Below are 16,695 nucleotides of genomic sequence, written 5' to 3'. Positions count from 1 at the left end.
GCGGCGGAGGCGCTGCCCGCAGACGGCTGCACACCGCCCCGCGAGGACGCTGAGCGCGAGTTCGCTCGGCTGGAACCGGCGGCCCGGTGCCTCCGCAGACGGCCGGAGCCGGGCCCGGGGGAAATGCTCTCCAAGGCCCGCCGGCTCTGAAACTGCTTCCTCCCCCCAGAGACGGGGGTGGCTGCCTACACGGTTGGGCTTGAAGGCCAGCGGGGCATGTCTCCCCTCCTTGGCATCCTGCCTCATTTCTCTGGACCTGAGAAGTTTCCTGATATTTAGGAATATCCTATGAAAATGAAAGCCATGTTTATAGGGATCTCTGCGTTTCAGGCCTTCACCCCCAGCGCTGGAGCTGACAACCCCTTAGCGGAGTCTCGTAGACATGGGCCAGGGAGGAAGAAGGGGCAGGTTTTGCTGTGGAATGAGGTGTGGGGGGAGCAGTCTCTTCTCTGGTAGACAGTCCAGGAAGGAGGTGGCCTTCTTGGTCATTGGACCCAGAGCTGCCTGAGACAACTTTAAACTCTGGCCACGGGGGTTGTGAGGGAGGTACCAGGATGGTCGCTCTTACTCCAACCCAAGCTTGGCCAAATGGAATCCAGGTGTTCACTTGTGGGCCCCTCGTCCAGCCCCAAATACACTCAGGACATCCCTCCTCCCTCCATTTGTCCAAAGACACGTTCCCAGCCACTTAAATAGCCAAGCTCCCTGTCCCATGTTCTAAAGTTCTCTGCATTAAAATAAATAAGCTTGCTCTCACTCTCTTTTCAACTGTAGAACCATCCTTTGGTCATTTTTGTTGCAATCTAGAAAGAAATTTAATAAAAAATTGGAAGTCTACTTTTGGCCATAAAGCTATCTGAGGGAACACTGCCTATTTTTGTAAGAATATGTGAATTCTATCCTGAGTGAAAGAGAAGGAAAAGTAATCGACTAGGGAGGCTAGTGACAACTTTAATCCCATAATTTTTCAGACTCTGGGTCCTCTGCTTCTGATGATTCGCTCTGGCTGGCACACCACCTTCATACCCTCCTGGGTAACCAACAGTCTACTACACACTTGCTTAGGAGGACCAGTTGGGGGTGAGTCTCATGAGATTACAGTCAGTTTCTCTGATCACAAGTGCCACTGGTTCGTGTGATCCTTGAGAGTCATCCTCTGGCTGACTACCATCACACCTGGTTGGAAAAATAACACATGGAGTTTCTGGGGAGAAGGGTTTGGATAGAAAGTCAAATAGTAAACAGAGCATCTCACCCAGAGAGGTGTACCCAAAGTGTCCACGTTCAGAAACCCCAAACTGCCTGCTAGTGTCTCATTGTTCAGCCCCTCCTCAGATACCATCCAAGCCTCCTCCACAATTCTTGTGGCAGCATCCTGGGGACCCCTGCCTCCTTCTCCAGCAGACTTCCATGCAGAAGGGGAGGAACCAGCACAGGTCCCACAAATGAATCTCCAGGACTCCTCATCCCCTGCCCAGTTAGAGGATCCTGTTAAACAAAAGGCTTCATATCTCAGTTGAAATCTTGTATTTGGATTATTGCCCCCAAGAACAACAGATGGGTATATATCCCACATCCCTTTGATTAAAGGATCTTTCTGATGACCTTTCCAAATAAAGAAGACATCTGCGAAGGATCCGTGCTTTGGAAGGGATCAATAACAGAGAAATATTTGTTGGAAAGAAATGGATGAATGAATTATTATCTTCAAGATGGTATCCCCACACATTAATTTTATTTTCATTCGCTTACAATCTGAATTAGCCCTTTATAAAGACTAATTTATAAAAGATGAATCTGTAAAATGAAAAAATAACATAGCAATGTGTCATGAAATATAAAGATAGACTCTATCAAGGAGAAAAAGTAGATTTCTGGCTGAATATTTCTAATAATTAAATTTGCTACAAATTTAAAAGTTCATATGAATGTTTCCCATCCAGCCTGGAGAATGCAGCCCCAGCTGGTGTTTTCTGACTGTATTCTAAATCTTTTTAGGATTCTAAAATGAGAATCAGTGACCCACAGAGTCGAGCTTGTTAAAGGTGTTTGATAATTGTTTTTTAAATAAATGGGGGACTGTGCATTACAACCTAACATGTACCAAAGCTCCATAAAGTTTCACTTTTAAAAGTTAGCATTAAACGTGCTTCTGTTACATTAAATTCAAAGAGATATGAAAATCAGGAGAAATGTCTCAGCTTCTAGTTCTGCTTGAGAGAAGGTGGCCACATTCAAGATACGTAAACCAACAAATAGGACGCCAGCCAACACATGGTTCCACGCACATCAGTAAGGGTTGGTGCGCTCTTATTTTAAAAGCAGTTCTGTTTGAAGTCCATTTGATAATGTTTCTGGTTTATAAAAAGGATGTCTTAGAAGGGGATAGAAAATCAGAGCCACTTTTCTAGCTGGATGTGGGGACAGGAGCCTGCAGCAATGAGAAGGCTCTGCAGAACTCAGTGAAGAGAGGAAGAGACTGAGTGTTCACTGAGCCCCCTCCTCCAGGAGCCACTTTGCTAAGTGCTGTTTCACTTAACCTTTCCCATGATGCTATGAGGCAAGAATGTTTCTCTCCTCTTTACAAATGAGGAAACTAGAGACTAAATGGTGTGTCCCAAGTCACTGAGCCAGGAAGCGGCTGTCAGATTTCCAACCGTAGGACCTGCAGCCTTAACACCAAGGGCAGGAAGTCCAGCTCGACATGTGTGTCCTAAATCATTAACCCTTTCCTTTGGCTTTCTACAAGCTTTTCTAACTAAATTATAGAAGAGGAACCACTGCATTTTATAGTATGATCAACTATTTAAGTTGCCACAGACTTGGTAAGAAGGAACCCTTGTTTTCAGATTTGAAATGGAATAGGCTGGCTGCTCTTCTATATAATTAAATGTTGAATATGACTGAGCATGTAACACTTAATACGTAGCCCATTCTCCAGGCCAAATGTTACTTGACATTAATAGATATAAATGAGGATCAGCATCCCAAGTATCTTCTGCAAAAATTTTTTTTTACCAGCTCAGGCTCCCTTTGCCTGGGTAGCATTTGCAACCGTGCCTTCCACGATGGGTGCAGTGTACCAAGATAGTGACAGTTCCTGGACCAAAGGAGTCAAAGTGCATACTAGACCTCGTCTACTCCAAAACCAGATTTTTGAAGTAAACACTCAGCTGAGCGATTGTATGTAGACCACTTCATGTGCAATGTGTCATCACTCTAAAACACATCAACACACGGTGTTTTCAGAGATTATGAAAATTTTATTAACAAAGAAATTCTGCATCATCCGCATTCCCCTGAAAAACAACCACCTCAGACAGGTAGAAAACACTTTTTTTATTCACTATACCCTCAAAGCCAGCAGAATGAAACCACAACACCAAAGCATAGACCAATATTTTGGATCGGGATGATCGTTTGAGATAATTAAATACTAGAAAATTAGATCGTTTGAGATAATAAAATACTAGAAAATTAGATAATAAAATCAGTCAAGGTATTCATTTCCCAGGCTGAGGCTTTATCGAAACAAATGATTCCACTGTGAGTCAATATACGTGGCCATCAGCTCTTTGTAACACTACCCTGAATATACACGGCATACATCTAAACTCATGATGGATCTCCTTGAGAACAGTAAGACCTGAGGGCCAGCATGATTTACAGAAATGTACGGCTACAGAGCAATAGTTCAGCGACAATCACTAGAACATGTAAAAGGTGTGCTTCATGATAGGATGTGATTGGTTTCTCAGGGCAACTTTTTAGTTCATTTCTGATTATCATTAAGTGATCTACTGCTGTCCCTCATAATCTCCCTTGGATACTCTCCATCCCAACCTTTACTGAAAAAAAAAAATCTGTAAACACATTCCAGATACGCTGCGTATGCAAGATACGAAGTACGAGAATATTAACAGATTCTGATGTCCTGGACACAAATAGAAAACACACATATATTGGGTCCTCGCTGTCCGAACGCACTGACGTCTGCAGCCGGAAAGCCCTCAGAAGAGATCCTACGGAGGTTTAACTCAAGGAGGGAAAAGAGTTAGGCCTGTTACTTGACTACGGTTTCCAGGGCCTGGTGTAGCTCTATTTTTAGGAATGGCTCCAAGGAGCTGCCTACACAAATTTGGATGGAGCGAGGCAGGCACAGATGGTGGTCACGTGAGGGCGCAGACGGATCGGGTGGGCTCCCTTACACAGTCTGCACATTTAGGCTGCTGTGTTCCTCCTATTTCAAGTGCTGCCAAGTCCCGGCTGTTATCCTCCTTTTTTTTCCCAAAGTCTTGATTCATTTAATTCTCCTGAAGGTGGTGGGAGAGGAGGATGATTGCGCAAACCTTCCTGTTTTATGGTTTAGATGAGACAGTCACCATCTTGGCGCCTTGTCAGATTTCAAATGTAACATTTTGCTAAAGTGTAAAGCTGTGTATCTGTTCCTTTTCTGTTGCCGTCACTGTAACTTCAATATTTGCAAAACACAACCCCAAAATACTTCAGATCCAGCCCAAAGCAGTTTGTTATTCAAGCGACACAATTCTCACACGTATCAATACACAGTGAGTTTGCAGCACGGAAACCTTGACTTCTTTTCCTTTTTGATTTTATTTTTTGTTCCTTCTTTCACTTACGATTTTTTTCTTTCTTTAGGGATTTAAGAATTATTCGATCACACAATAGCAAAATCCCCGCTATATATGCATTTTATATATATATATATATATATATCTCCTGATTATTATCAAGCTTATCACCACACCAGCTCTTAATGGCTGCATTATTTAGAAAAAGGAAGCATGTAAGCTAGAGTTATTCTGCCATTTGAGCTACCCTGTGAATCGCCTGTGAAGCATAGAGCACCTTAATGTTGTGTGGAATTTAATATTCTGATACAAAAAAATTGTAGTGTTTGCTATAAAAAGTTAAGGTATTCAAGGTGTGCTTGCAGGAGCGCCTGATTCATAGTAATTAGCATTAAAGCTCTAGTTTCTCACTCTTTAAAGAGCCAGAAGATTCTCACTCTTTTTTTTTTTTTTTTTTTTTTTTGGTAGGAAACTGTCAAAATCAAGATGGATTCAATTATTGAGATTTTTTAAATTTTATTTTATTTTTATGTATTTATTTTTAAAAACTTTTGGTGGGGGGAGGTAATTTGATTTATTTTTATTTATTTATTTATTTTAATGGAGGGACTGGGGATTGAACCCAGGACCTAGTGCATGCTAAGCACACACTCTACCACTGAGTTATACCCTCCCCCCGAGATTTTTTCTTTTAACAGAGACCAAAGTATTTTTTCAGGAGTCTTGGTGTTGAGTTGATGTAATTTGTGTGTGATCAAATCTCTGCTCCAGAATCTGATCCACTAAGTCCCCGAATGTGCATTCTTGGCCTGAGCTAGTGTATAGGAAGGCCATATTTAAAGCAAGCCAATACATAAAAAGGTTTTAACATCTGTTAATCAAGTGTTTTATCTGGAGGGCATAAAAAAATTTACAATCCTCCAACTAACTTATTTAACATTTCCCTTTTTATCTGGATATTTATATTGTGTAATAATTGACACTATCATCACAACTGATGGAATTATTCATCTATCTTAAGGCAAACAAGGAAAGGATTTTCTTTTAGAGTAGAGTTTAATGATTAGTAAACATATGTCAATATGCAATGTGGAGAAGCAAATTAAGCTCAATTATTGTCTTGAATTTCTGCTCTCAGCAGAGCATACTGATAAAAGTTTTTAGTAACATTTATGCTACATGAATTTGCATTCTGAGCTCCTTCCTTAAAAGACTGATATTGTTCCAAATTTAATGATAACAATAATTAGAAAAAAGTCTTCCCATCACAGGGTACTTGTGCTGTTTTAAGTCACAGTGACTGAAAAAACCAAACAAAAAACTACCCTCCAAGTCAATGGTCAAATGTTCAAATGAGGACTTCAAAACACTGGTTTAAGTCTCTAGTTGACTGTGCATACAAATAAGTAATAGAATTCCATATCAGATACAGTTTCATGAATGGGACACATCAACACTAACCAATCTTCCTCCAAAGTACTTAGCTGCCAAGAGAGATACTTCACAACATATCACAAAAGTGCCATTTGTATAAACATTTCCCATGATGAATGCTCTTGGTTTTGTTTAAGTGAGTATTTTTAACCTGAGCTATTAATAAAAAAAATTTTTTTTTTCTCCCTTGTAAAGCTTGGCTTTCAGAAGAAAGGATCTTTAAGCCTCCTCTCTTGTGAGAGTAATTTCTCCTAATACCCCCGGTGCTATGGAAATACAGCCAGGGCTCATTAAATAGACTTCTGAGCATAATTATAATTAACAATTAGCTAGAAATTAGTTTTAACGACTTGTTTTAGATGACAGAATAGAAGCATAATGTAATTATTTTTAAACCTTCTACATCATTAGAAGTACAACGACTACCAACTTTCAATTATTGAGAGGCAGACAATCATCCAAAGCATTTAGTAAGTTACAGATTCAAAGCAAGGGTGTGGAGAAGAGGCCGCGCCCCAGTCCAGGTGTTTATAATTATTTAGCCTTTTGCAAAGTCTCTTTCTTTTCTACTCTGCTCTTTTAAGCTGTTTCATGCCCTGAAATCATCCTACCAGGGGAAAAAAGAGAGTCATCCTGGCAGTTCAGCTCTTCCCCTGCCCCCTGTCTTTCTCAGAGTTGTAGGGACGATCATGGCGGGAGGTGGGAGGCCTGGAGGAAGATGCTACAAAATTCAGCAAGTGGGCCTGAAACTGTCCAAGTCAAACTGGACTAACAGGGAAGAAGATTATATAAATGATAGATAAAATGAGTATTAGGAATCCACTCCAGACTCTAACAATAGATCTACATCATTCTTTCCCTGTTCTGTGTTCTTTTAATACTCCCAAGTCAACTTGGAGCTAAAGAATTTTTTAAAAATACTATGGAAACTTAAGGAACTGTTCTTTCATTTCCTGAAAAATATAAAAATATTCATTTAGAACAGTGATTATTTTTCATTGTCAAAAGCTAATTTTTTTCTTCCTTTCTTATCTCTTTTTTTTCTTAAAAAAAAAAAAATCTCAGCTAGTCAGTGTGCTCTTCTCTCTCCCACCTTTGAGCAAGAATGTTAGACCTTTTGCTGCTGACTTTCAGAGGGTGTCGGGGGAACATATCCTGACACCCACGTAAAAGACCTGGTATCTGTGTTTCCACATCACAAAGCAGGCTAACAAGCACACAAGGCCGCAGACCAAGTTCATAATCATCTGGATGAGCAAGAACAGTTTGAAAGTGCTGGTGATGCTGGCACAGTCGGTCACATCCCGGTACACGAAGGTCCTGCTGAGGGGCTCGGAGGAGGGCAGTTTGCACTGGCAGGAGTCGAGCGCGGTCCCGCAGGTAAACTGTGTGAGCTGTGCATAGTGGTGGGCGGCAAACGCCACAGCCAGCACGCAGACCACCAGGCCAAAGGCGCTCAGCACAAAGTAGAGCAGCTGCAAGAGAGCAAAGAAAACCATTCCGGTTACAGAGAGCACTGCATGACTCTTGACAGAGCTAATGAAGGGAAGCTGTTCCCTCTCAGGAAGTTCCCCAAGGGAGGGGCTGTCTCTCCTCTAAAACCTGGTACCCAAGACGGAGAAATGGCTTGTTAAGCATTGTGAGTGAGGAGCGAGCTCTGATCGTAGTCTCATTTGTCGTACAGATGTCGGGTGTTTTCGTGAATCAAGCCAACAATATTAGCTTGATTTGAGGATGTTCGTGTATGGATATAGCAGGAGGCTTAGATGCATCCCAAACATTAGCGCCATCCCTGAAAGCCATGCTGGGCTTGTTTTGACCTTAACCACTGCTGGTGTAAAGACTGAACCAAGGTTGGGGAGGTCGGGTATAGCTCAGTGGTAGAGCGCATGGTTAGCTTGCACAAGGTCTTGGGTTCAATCCTCAGTACTTCCACTCGGGAAAAAAAAAGACTGAAATGAGACTCGGAAGCAAAGGACAAGTTTCTTCAATGTAAACACTGTGTTGGTCAAAATTGGCAATGATTGGTCAACTAGCAATATGGGTTAATAAAAAAAGACTATGTTCGATGCAGTGGTTGCCGAAGTGTGTCCAGGAATGCCAGGATCGCCAGCGAGAGGTAGCTGGGAGAACAAAAAAATTTATGGCTCCGGAAGGCAGGCATCTTGATGCCAGATTCATCACCTGCAAATCTCATCCCAGGTTCCCCTATAACCATGTAGTTCTAGAGAATAAAAATAAACTGCAAATGGTCCCTCAGCCACCAAGATTCTGAACACTGTTGGCCTATGTGTTAGCCTCAGAATGGAAAAGTCTGGTTAAAGTTCTAACTCTGCTACTAGGGAACCATGGAATCCCTGAACAGCTCAGACATTTATCCTACATCTGAGACATTTTGATCAAAAATTGTGAGTGCGTGTTGACATGGCCACAATTTAAACCATTTTACAGATTTTAAGAAATTGTCCTGCGATTGGACTTCTCTGCTGGAAACCTTTCTCTTAATGGTCCAGCCTTCTGAGGGCCAGATGAGGAACGCAGTCCCCAGCTGCTGGGGCTAGTGTCCCGGGCCCAGTTCTTAGTGCCAGATTTACATTCCCACAGTCCAGAGTTGCTGGTAGAGCAGTTCTGGTGAACGTGAACTCCTCCAAGGAAGATAAGTCCCTTCCAGGTTCAGGTTAAAGTTGCTCTGAAAAGATTACGCCCTCCCACCACCTCCAACTAAAAGCAACTCAAAATAAAAACATAAAAACAAGATTATAAAATATGTGTGTCTAAGTCCTCCAGATGAGTGGTCTTCTGCACAGGGACAATTTCAAGTGTTTTCAAGTTTTCAATACTTAAAAATTTAGTTTTGCTTTCTTGAGTGGGGTGTGTGTGTGTGCGTGTTGGTGCGCCGAGCAAGTGTCTGGTTTGCTTGGAAGCTTAACTGAGGGCACCACAGGGACAGAGAGGAACTGGTTAAAGCCGTTTTGTCCTAACAGGGCTGCACAAGCAGGGGATGCATGGATTCTTTGGACCTTCTCATCAAAGATATCTTAAACACACATACTCCTTTTCACTTTAAAATCATTTGAAGGATTGTCACATATAGCCCACGTTTCTCCATCTGTGAAACAGTCTATTGAAACATCTTCTATCTCAAGGACATAACAAGGGTAAGTTACAGCCAACATATTTTGTCTCTCTTGGAGGAAGGGAACCAGAAAAACACAAAGTGACCCCATTTTAAAATTTAAAATGGAAACATTTGATTTGTGACATTGAATGCATCACCTGCCAGTCCCCAAAATTTTCAGTGGCCATATTTTCTGCAAAAAAAAAAAAAAAAAAATGTAGTTCTGAGGCTAAAAAGTATGGATTTATTCTGTGGGGCTATTAGAGCAGAATGTTTGAAATATTCTGGGTTGTTTTAAAATATTCAGGCCTGATGAGTGATTTTAAGCTCTTAATGCCAAGGGCCAAATTAAGTTGTGTGGGGTGCGTTGTGCGTGTCTGCCCACTGCAGCTGCATTTCCATTGTGAGTGGCAAGGAACTGGGAACTATTTGCTTCTGATAACATAGATATATCAGTGACTCTACCAGCAGGGAAGGCCCAAATTAAAGGGATAATTTCCCACCTGAGAGTCCTCTGCTTCGTAGAATGGCCCCAGTTGGAGTTTTCTCTACACATTTTACTGCCATCAATGGATGAGACTGACAAAGTCTTGTCATAACCCTCCTACCTCCAACACACACACACACACACATACACACACACACACACACACACACACACACACCCCTCCTTAGACAGAGAATTTCTATAACATTCACTGTGGCACTGTCTTGAAACAATGACAATGATCCTTCATTCTCAATCTGTAAATAATTCAAACAGTTGCAAAAAATATTCTCTTATAATCATCACAACAATCCATTTGCTGAAATGTGAGTTGTGTCTGTTTTTAAAAGATAACCTTTTGGCTCAGAAGATTTGCCTAAGACATTTAATAAGTGCACAGCCGTGCGTGGGGTGATGGTAACAGGCACCAGCTGGAGAGTCAGGCCACCTGAGTTGGGATCCTGGTTCTTTCCTCCTTAACTACAAACCTTGGGCAAATTAATCAGTCCCATGCGTACCTCTGTTTTTTCACCTGGCACCTACGTCACAGGATTATTAGAAGGATCAAAAGAGCTGTTACACGTAAAAGGCTTAGAACGGTGGCTGGTAAACAGTAGCACTATTTAAGTGTTGTGAAATAGATAAATTAGGAGAGGTGGACAGAGCTGCCAGGTCTCTGGACTGTTGTCAGGACACCAACTCTGCTTTGTCTTGTTCCATCTCATGTGGGAGGAAGAGCGCACACTTGACTTGTAGAAAGGACGTCAATGTTTACGCAAACAGAGATTGCCCCGTTTGCATCGAGCATCTTAAATGCACTAGAAGCCTCGAGAGCACCAAGAAGAGCCATGCCCCTCCGCTCCTTTAAATCTGAACACATGTTCGTCGGTGCATGTCTCCCACGTCGGGATTCTGCTTCTCCCACGGCTTGAAAGCATCAGGCCAAGTAAACAAGAGTGAGCCGCAGAATCGAGTTTCTTATCCGTTTCAAGACGTGAATGTAACTTGATCCGCCAAAGCCTGCGGGCTACGTCTGACGCGCTGGAGAATTTTTTTTTTTCCTTTTAACTCATCTGACAGCAGCAAGATTCTGGGTTAGAATCTGTAATTTAAAATCAAGTGGCTTGTTTTACCTACACGGCACTAAGTAAACTGTCAATGGAAGTGTTTACGATGACCTTGGGAAAGCGAGCAAACAGACCCCGAGAGCTGCGGGGCTTGGGACGCGTGCGTCTCGCCCGTGTCAGCCCAGCCCCAGCGGCCGGCGGAGGCGCGGCGCCCCCGGCGCTTATGTAACCGCGGCGCCCAGGCGCGCCCCGCGCTCGCGCCTCTAATTGGTACCCGGCTGCCGCTTCCAACGCGGGGTGACTCCGGGAGGAAGGAGGCTCGGCCTCGATTTAATTACCTCCCTGGTGTCAGGCAGGGTAAGGCCCCCCTGCTGCCCGCTGCAGGAGGAGGCGGTGGCGGCAGCCCCGGGGGGCCTCCGGGAGCGGGCACCGGGCAGTTGCGCCTTCCGAGCCCTCGGGGCGGGGAGGTGGGGGGATGTGTCCCGGAGTGTTTCCGCAAGCACATGAACCGGACACGTTTCTGCAAATCACCAAGGTGAGCCCCGAGAAAACAGGGCCACGAGAATAGGAAGGAGGCCCGATCTGTGGCCAAATGGCACGCGGAGCCCAGGAGCAGAGCCCAGGGAGAAAGATGGACAGCGCCGGGGCTTACAGGGCCTGCCAAAGGGCTGGACAAGGCTGCGCTAGCTTGGGAAGAAAAGACAAGCCCCCACGGCTATTGTCTGAGAGAAAATGGAACTCGTGTGTGTGTGTGTGTGTCTGTGTGTGTGTCCGCGCACGCTAGCGCAGGCTGCAGTGAGACACTGTCATCACCCCCGGATTGCTGGTCCTGGCTCTCCGGGCGTTCAGCAGAAGGAAATAAATTCTCCAACAAGGCTTGGGCCAGAGTATCAACACATGAGCACTAAAATGCGATTATGTTGGTGAGAAACACCACATGAAGATGCATTGCATTCCCTCCTTCCTACCCTAAATGATGTGAGAAGCACAAGGGAAGTCCGCTGTGACCTGTTGTGCCGTTGGAAACCCTGGAGATTGACTGAAGCTCATTTTCCACCTGAAGATAATACAGCGGGCACCTTAGAGAGCTGGCAGGAAGCATCACTAAAGGTCACATCCAGGGGAAGAGAAAGTGCCTCTATATTTGTCAATGTCTGTCACAGGTGGGGAAAAAAGACAGCTAATGAGATCTTCCTGGTGGGGAATTCTCACCCTGACTGACATTGGCAGTGACTTTTTATTTTATTTTTTAATTTTTTTTTCTGGCCTTGCTCCTGATTTTAAGTGCAGACATTGAGATGGCTGTGGAGGCCTCTGTGAAGATAATGCTGTTGCCTCTGGTGTTTCCTGGGATCATGGCGGGGGCGGGGGGGGGGGGGGCGAGGGCGAGGAGGGTGATAAGGACATTTCACATAAACTGATGAACCGACTCCAGAGCTCTTTTTACCTGGTGAATGAAGTTCCCGTAATAAAACAGGACAATTCTTACTAGGATTTCTGCCTTTTAAAAAAATCATCACTAAGCCTTCCTGTTGAGTCAACCCTCTACAAAAACAAAAAACCAAAAAAAAAGTAAACATGGACTGATGTCTGCTCCATCTGGCCTTCTTTTAAGGAACACCCTCAGACAGAAAAAGTGCAATTTCCAAGTAGGGGCATATTCACCAAAATTCTAACTCTATCAATTTTTTTTAAAATGTCGTCCATTAACTTTTTAAATTAGAAAAGTTACATCTAACTATTGGAGAACATCTCAAAACTGAAGGAAAAAGCTAGAAAATGTAGCTATAATCCCACTATTCACAGATAATTTTTTTTCTATGCACATAAGAGCCATTTTTTAAAAAAATTTCTGTAGGATCAGACCAAACATTTTGTGTAGGCAGGGTTTTTAGCTAGTTAAAATAATTTGAATTTTTTTCACTAATTATTCTTTTACAACATGATTTAAATACATATATATGGATCAGCACCTTGCTTTTTTATATCAGCTGTTTTTATGTCAATATACTAGAATATACTAACATCTTATTTTCTGCATCTTTGTAATTTCCAAATGATACAGTTAACTTACTCTTATGCTTTATGCTTTCTTGTTTTAGTGAACAAAGGCATATCCAGTTTTTAATGTGTTTTCTTGCAGAAGAAAAGTAAACAATGTGAGTAGACAAAAAAAAAAAAAACCAACAACAACAACAACAAAAAAAACAAACCAACACTACAGAAAGCTTTTTGTTCTCTGCTACAGGAGTTGAAAGAAAATGTAGGAATTTGATTTCTGCTAGTTCTGATTGCTGAGTGGGGTGTTTATCTCCCTAAACTCAGAAAGGGTGTGTCTATGTCTCCCTTCAGAGCACATTCTACTGGGCAGTGAAAATGCTGTGTACTTGAATTGGCTCCAACCAAACACACTGTCTCTAACAGTAAAAAAGACATTCACAGGAAAGACACACACTTGCTAAACCATGCTTATCCTGACCTCCCTCCTTTGCCCTCAGACTCTTGGCACGGATCATTTGGATGCACCCAATGTACTTTTTCTGTTTCAGTGATCCCACCTACAAGGGGAAATACACTTAGACTGCTTCACTATTAAAACATTCTAAACAAAATTCCAAGATAGGGAAGTGGGCACTGATATAGACACCGTTTCCCTGGCCAAGTGTTCTGTTGAACTGATGAATTTTCAATATTCCTTTTAAGGGCATTGGAGGACAGACATCATATGCTCCATGCCAACCCAGTTCATGGAAATGAAGACTGTTAAAAAACAAAAATCAGCATTACCTTTGGGATCTGGATGAATGCCCTCCTCAAACCTTTTTTTTTTTTTTTGGCCTGCCTACAAATGCAATTTCTAGAATAATCAGATCTACCACTCCTTAAAAAGCTCTCCTTTATTTTGTACTTGTGTTTCTCTCTATGCGTCGATAGAAGAGAAAGAAAAATGACAACTTACTTTCATGGCAAACTGGATACATGTCCGTTCGTCAACTTGATACGAGACACAAAGCATAAACAAACCCAGATAGGCCACTAGGCAGACCTGCAATGGAGAACAGGGACGAAGAGATGTTATCAGGGCAAGTTGTGCATTCTAATGACATCAATCTCTCTGTCTTTCACCAGTAACATCCTTCTTATCGGGGTGTTCATTTCATTTGCTTATCTTTATGTGCTATTTTTTCTCAGCTTGTGGAATAGAGTTTTAAAAATAGGCAAATCAATTTATTTCAGTGTAGCCAGCATTTATTAAGTCCTTTTGACGTGCCAGGTGCTATACGAGGTCCTTCAGTGCATACAATGCTGAACAGAATTTCCTCAACCTCCGTAAGTGCAGTCCAGTCCAGGCCAAGATAAGTGCCCACACTGTTCTAAGGCAGGGCATTAATGTCAAATGCTATTCAGAGAAGTGGAAAAAAATAACATGGAGTTGGGCGATTAAAAAAGCCTTCACTAAAGAGGTGGATTTGAAATTGTCCTTGAAAGAGATGATGGTAATAATGATGACTAACTGTTACTGAGTGCTTACTTTGTCCTGGGGCTTTTCTAAGGGCTTTGTATGGATTTCCTCGTGTTATCAGCACAAAATGCTATGAAGTAGGTGCAGTTATGATCCTCATAAATGAGGAAACGGAAGCACGAAGCTAGTAAGTGATGGGACCAGCACTGAACCAGGTAGCTTGGGGGAATCAGCACGGAGGCAGGAGGGCACAAATTGTGGGGAAAGAATAACAAACACGTACCCCACAGTTGAAATAACAAAATATGGAGCCAGAAAGGTAGGCTGAAGATCTGGGGACGTGGTACTGGTTTAGGAAGTAGTGGGGGCTCCCTTGAAAATTTTTGAGCAGGGGAATGGCATGATTCAAGACATGTTTCAGGAAAATGAGCAGCGGTGGCGGGTGGGTTGCCAGTGAGAACATCAGAATCTTATTTGGCTGAGCTAAACAAGGTTAATCTCTCGGGTAGGCCAGAGCTCAGATGGTGGCAGGCAAAATCCGAGAAGGAGGTGAGAGGAAATGTGTAGTAAAAGTTAAATCTCTACACCTTGGCTCTTGCATGATGGACAGGAGGCCACTGGAGTGGGAGAAACAGGAAGCCATCTATCTCCAAGTTCTTGGGTATCAGTGATGGAAAGAGAAGGGGTACACCTGGCTGAAAGAATTCTAGGGGGCGTGGCAACTTTGAGAGAAACCATAATTGATTCGATTTTCTTTTTAGTGCACAGAAGTTTCTTAAACTGTGATTTAGTGTTTCTAATCAAAGCATATCTATTCACACTCTCAACTTTGGAAACCTTAAAATGTTGCTCAGTCCTACTTTAGGATGGAAAACATAAGCTACAGAATTGCATTCTTAGATCAGCACAATTTTCCTCAAGACAGATGGTGGGAGAGTAACTGAGAATCACCCAGTAAGTCATTAGATGGCTGATTTCATGATATTCACAACTCCTACCCTCCCGGCCGTGAAGCCAAAAGCCAAAGCCTTCTTTGAGTACAGGCTGTTTGCAGGGTTTTCCACCATTAGGACTGGCTGATGGTTTAACAGCACAGGTGGCATTCCCAGTGGAGACACAGCGTTAAACTATGTGAGCACAGTGTGGGCTGGAGAAGTCTGGGTGGAAAACCAGGCAGCTAGGACCCAGAGAGGCAGCTTTTCAGCAGAGGACCGGCAGATGTGGAGGTCATGATACTGAAATTGTGTAGCCCTCAGCGTGGCCATATTTCCAAGTCAGAGATGAAGTTCTTTTTCAAAGCCCTTAAAAAATATTTCTAATTGAGGTGTAAGGTTGATACGGTCTGTTTTTTCCCATTAAGAATCTCCAGAACTGAAACAATGGAAGACATACTTTCTTCTTTTGTGTATTGGCAACAAACCAGATGGGGGCTTCTAAGCCTGCTTCTGTGGGGACTGTGAGATCCCTAAGCGCGTGCCTGGGCCCCCTTGTTAGCATCTGTCTGCAGGTGCACGGGGTCAGGCCCTCTCGCCCACATAGCTGTCTTTGTCCCTAGAGGCTGCTGGGAGGTTGTAATTGCCAAGACTTCCCTCCTTGTCTTTATGAGAGACACATTCCAGCAATCAGGCTTAACTGAGCAGCAGCTTAAAAATCTGACTCTGCCTTCCTTGGACAAATTGTTCTACTTCAATCGTATCTATTTCTTTGTAGCCTTAATTTAGCCTGAGTTCCAGCAAGAAGTTGCACAGGAACACATGCCCTCATTCTAGAGCACTTCACTTAGTCCATCAACAGAACTTCTTTTGAGGCCGGACTCTTTTTACAGCCCTGGCAATTGAGAGGTGGAAAAACCATCTCAGCCTTCAGGGAGCTCTCAGTCCCGTGGGGAAAGAGAGGAGAGTGAAGTCACAATACCAGATAAGGACTAGGACCAGGTCCGCTGCTAACCGGAAGGCAACTTGGGGAACCTTCCTGGAGGAAGATGGATTTTGAAAGGTAAGCAGAAATTAAGTAGACGGACGTGAGGAAGAGTAGAGAGACTCTTAGTACGTATAAAAGCTGGAGAAATGCAGGGTAAACATTTGAGGACTCCCACAGCTCTGGTGCAGAGGATGGGAGATGAGAAAGGAAAAGATGAACTCGCATTGATGGAGAGGAAGTAGGTCACAAAGGACTTTTATTTCACTCTCGGACATTGGAAGCAGGGGAACGGTGTGATCAACTTTGCTTTTTAGAATGGCCTTTCTGGCTGTGAAGAATAGACTGGGAAGGGAAGACCAGCTCAGAGGCTATTCTCCATCTGTGGAGAAGTGATGAGTAGTACCTGAGTTCAGGTAGCAGTCGAGATAGAGAGGAGGTGTGTTTGAGCGATGTGACGGACGCAGAATCCAAAGTCTCTGAGAACTGATCAGCTGTGAGGACTGAAGGAGGGGGAGGGGTCTGCAAGGTGCTCGGATACCTGGCTTGAGCTGCCAGGTGGATGGAGTTCACGTTTAATAAGACACAAAATACAAGAGGAAAAGCAGAATGGGGAT

General features: G+C 43.3%; 1 protein-coding gene across 3 annotated transcripts in view; it reads right to left on the bottom strand.

Moving 5' to 3' along the window:
- Window positions 1–3,844: 3,844 nt before the first annotated feature.
- Window positions 3,845–16,695, bottom strand: part of SSPN (sarcospan) — a 105,001-nt gene continuing 92,150 nt past the window's right edge. For all 3 annotated transcript variants that reach the window (XM_064479132.1, XM_031443911.2, XM_064479131.1), the window contains exons 2-3: window positions 13,658–13,744; window positions 3,845–7,501 (exon numbers count right to left, since the gene is read on the bottom strand). In XM_064479132.1, the coding sequence (XP_064335202.1) occupies window positions 7,157–7,501; window positions 13,658–13,714 (402 nt within the window). In that variant the 5' untranslated portion in view covers window positions 13,715–13,744 and the 3' untranslated portion in view covers window positions 3,845–7,156. The remainder of the gene's footprint in view (window positions 7,502–13,657; window positions 13,745–16,695) is intronic.

The sequence above is a fragment of the Camelus dromedarius genome, chromosome 25 (genome assembly GCF_036321535.1).
Source record: "Camelus dromedarius isolate mCamDro1 chromosome 25, mCamDro1.pat, whole genome shotgun sequence".
Taxonomy (NCBI): Eukaryota; Metazoa; Chordata; class Mammalia; order Artiodactyla; family Camelidae; genus Camelus; species Camelus dromedarius.
Note: the sequence above shows the minus strand (reverse complement) of the source record. Positions and strands in the feature narration are given on the sequence as shown.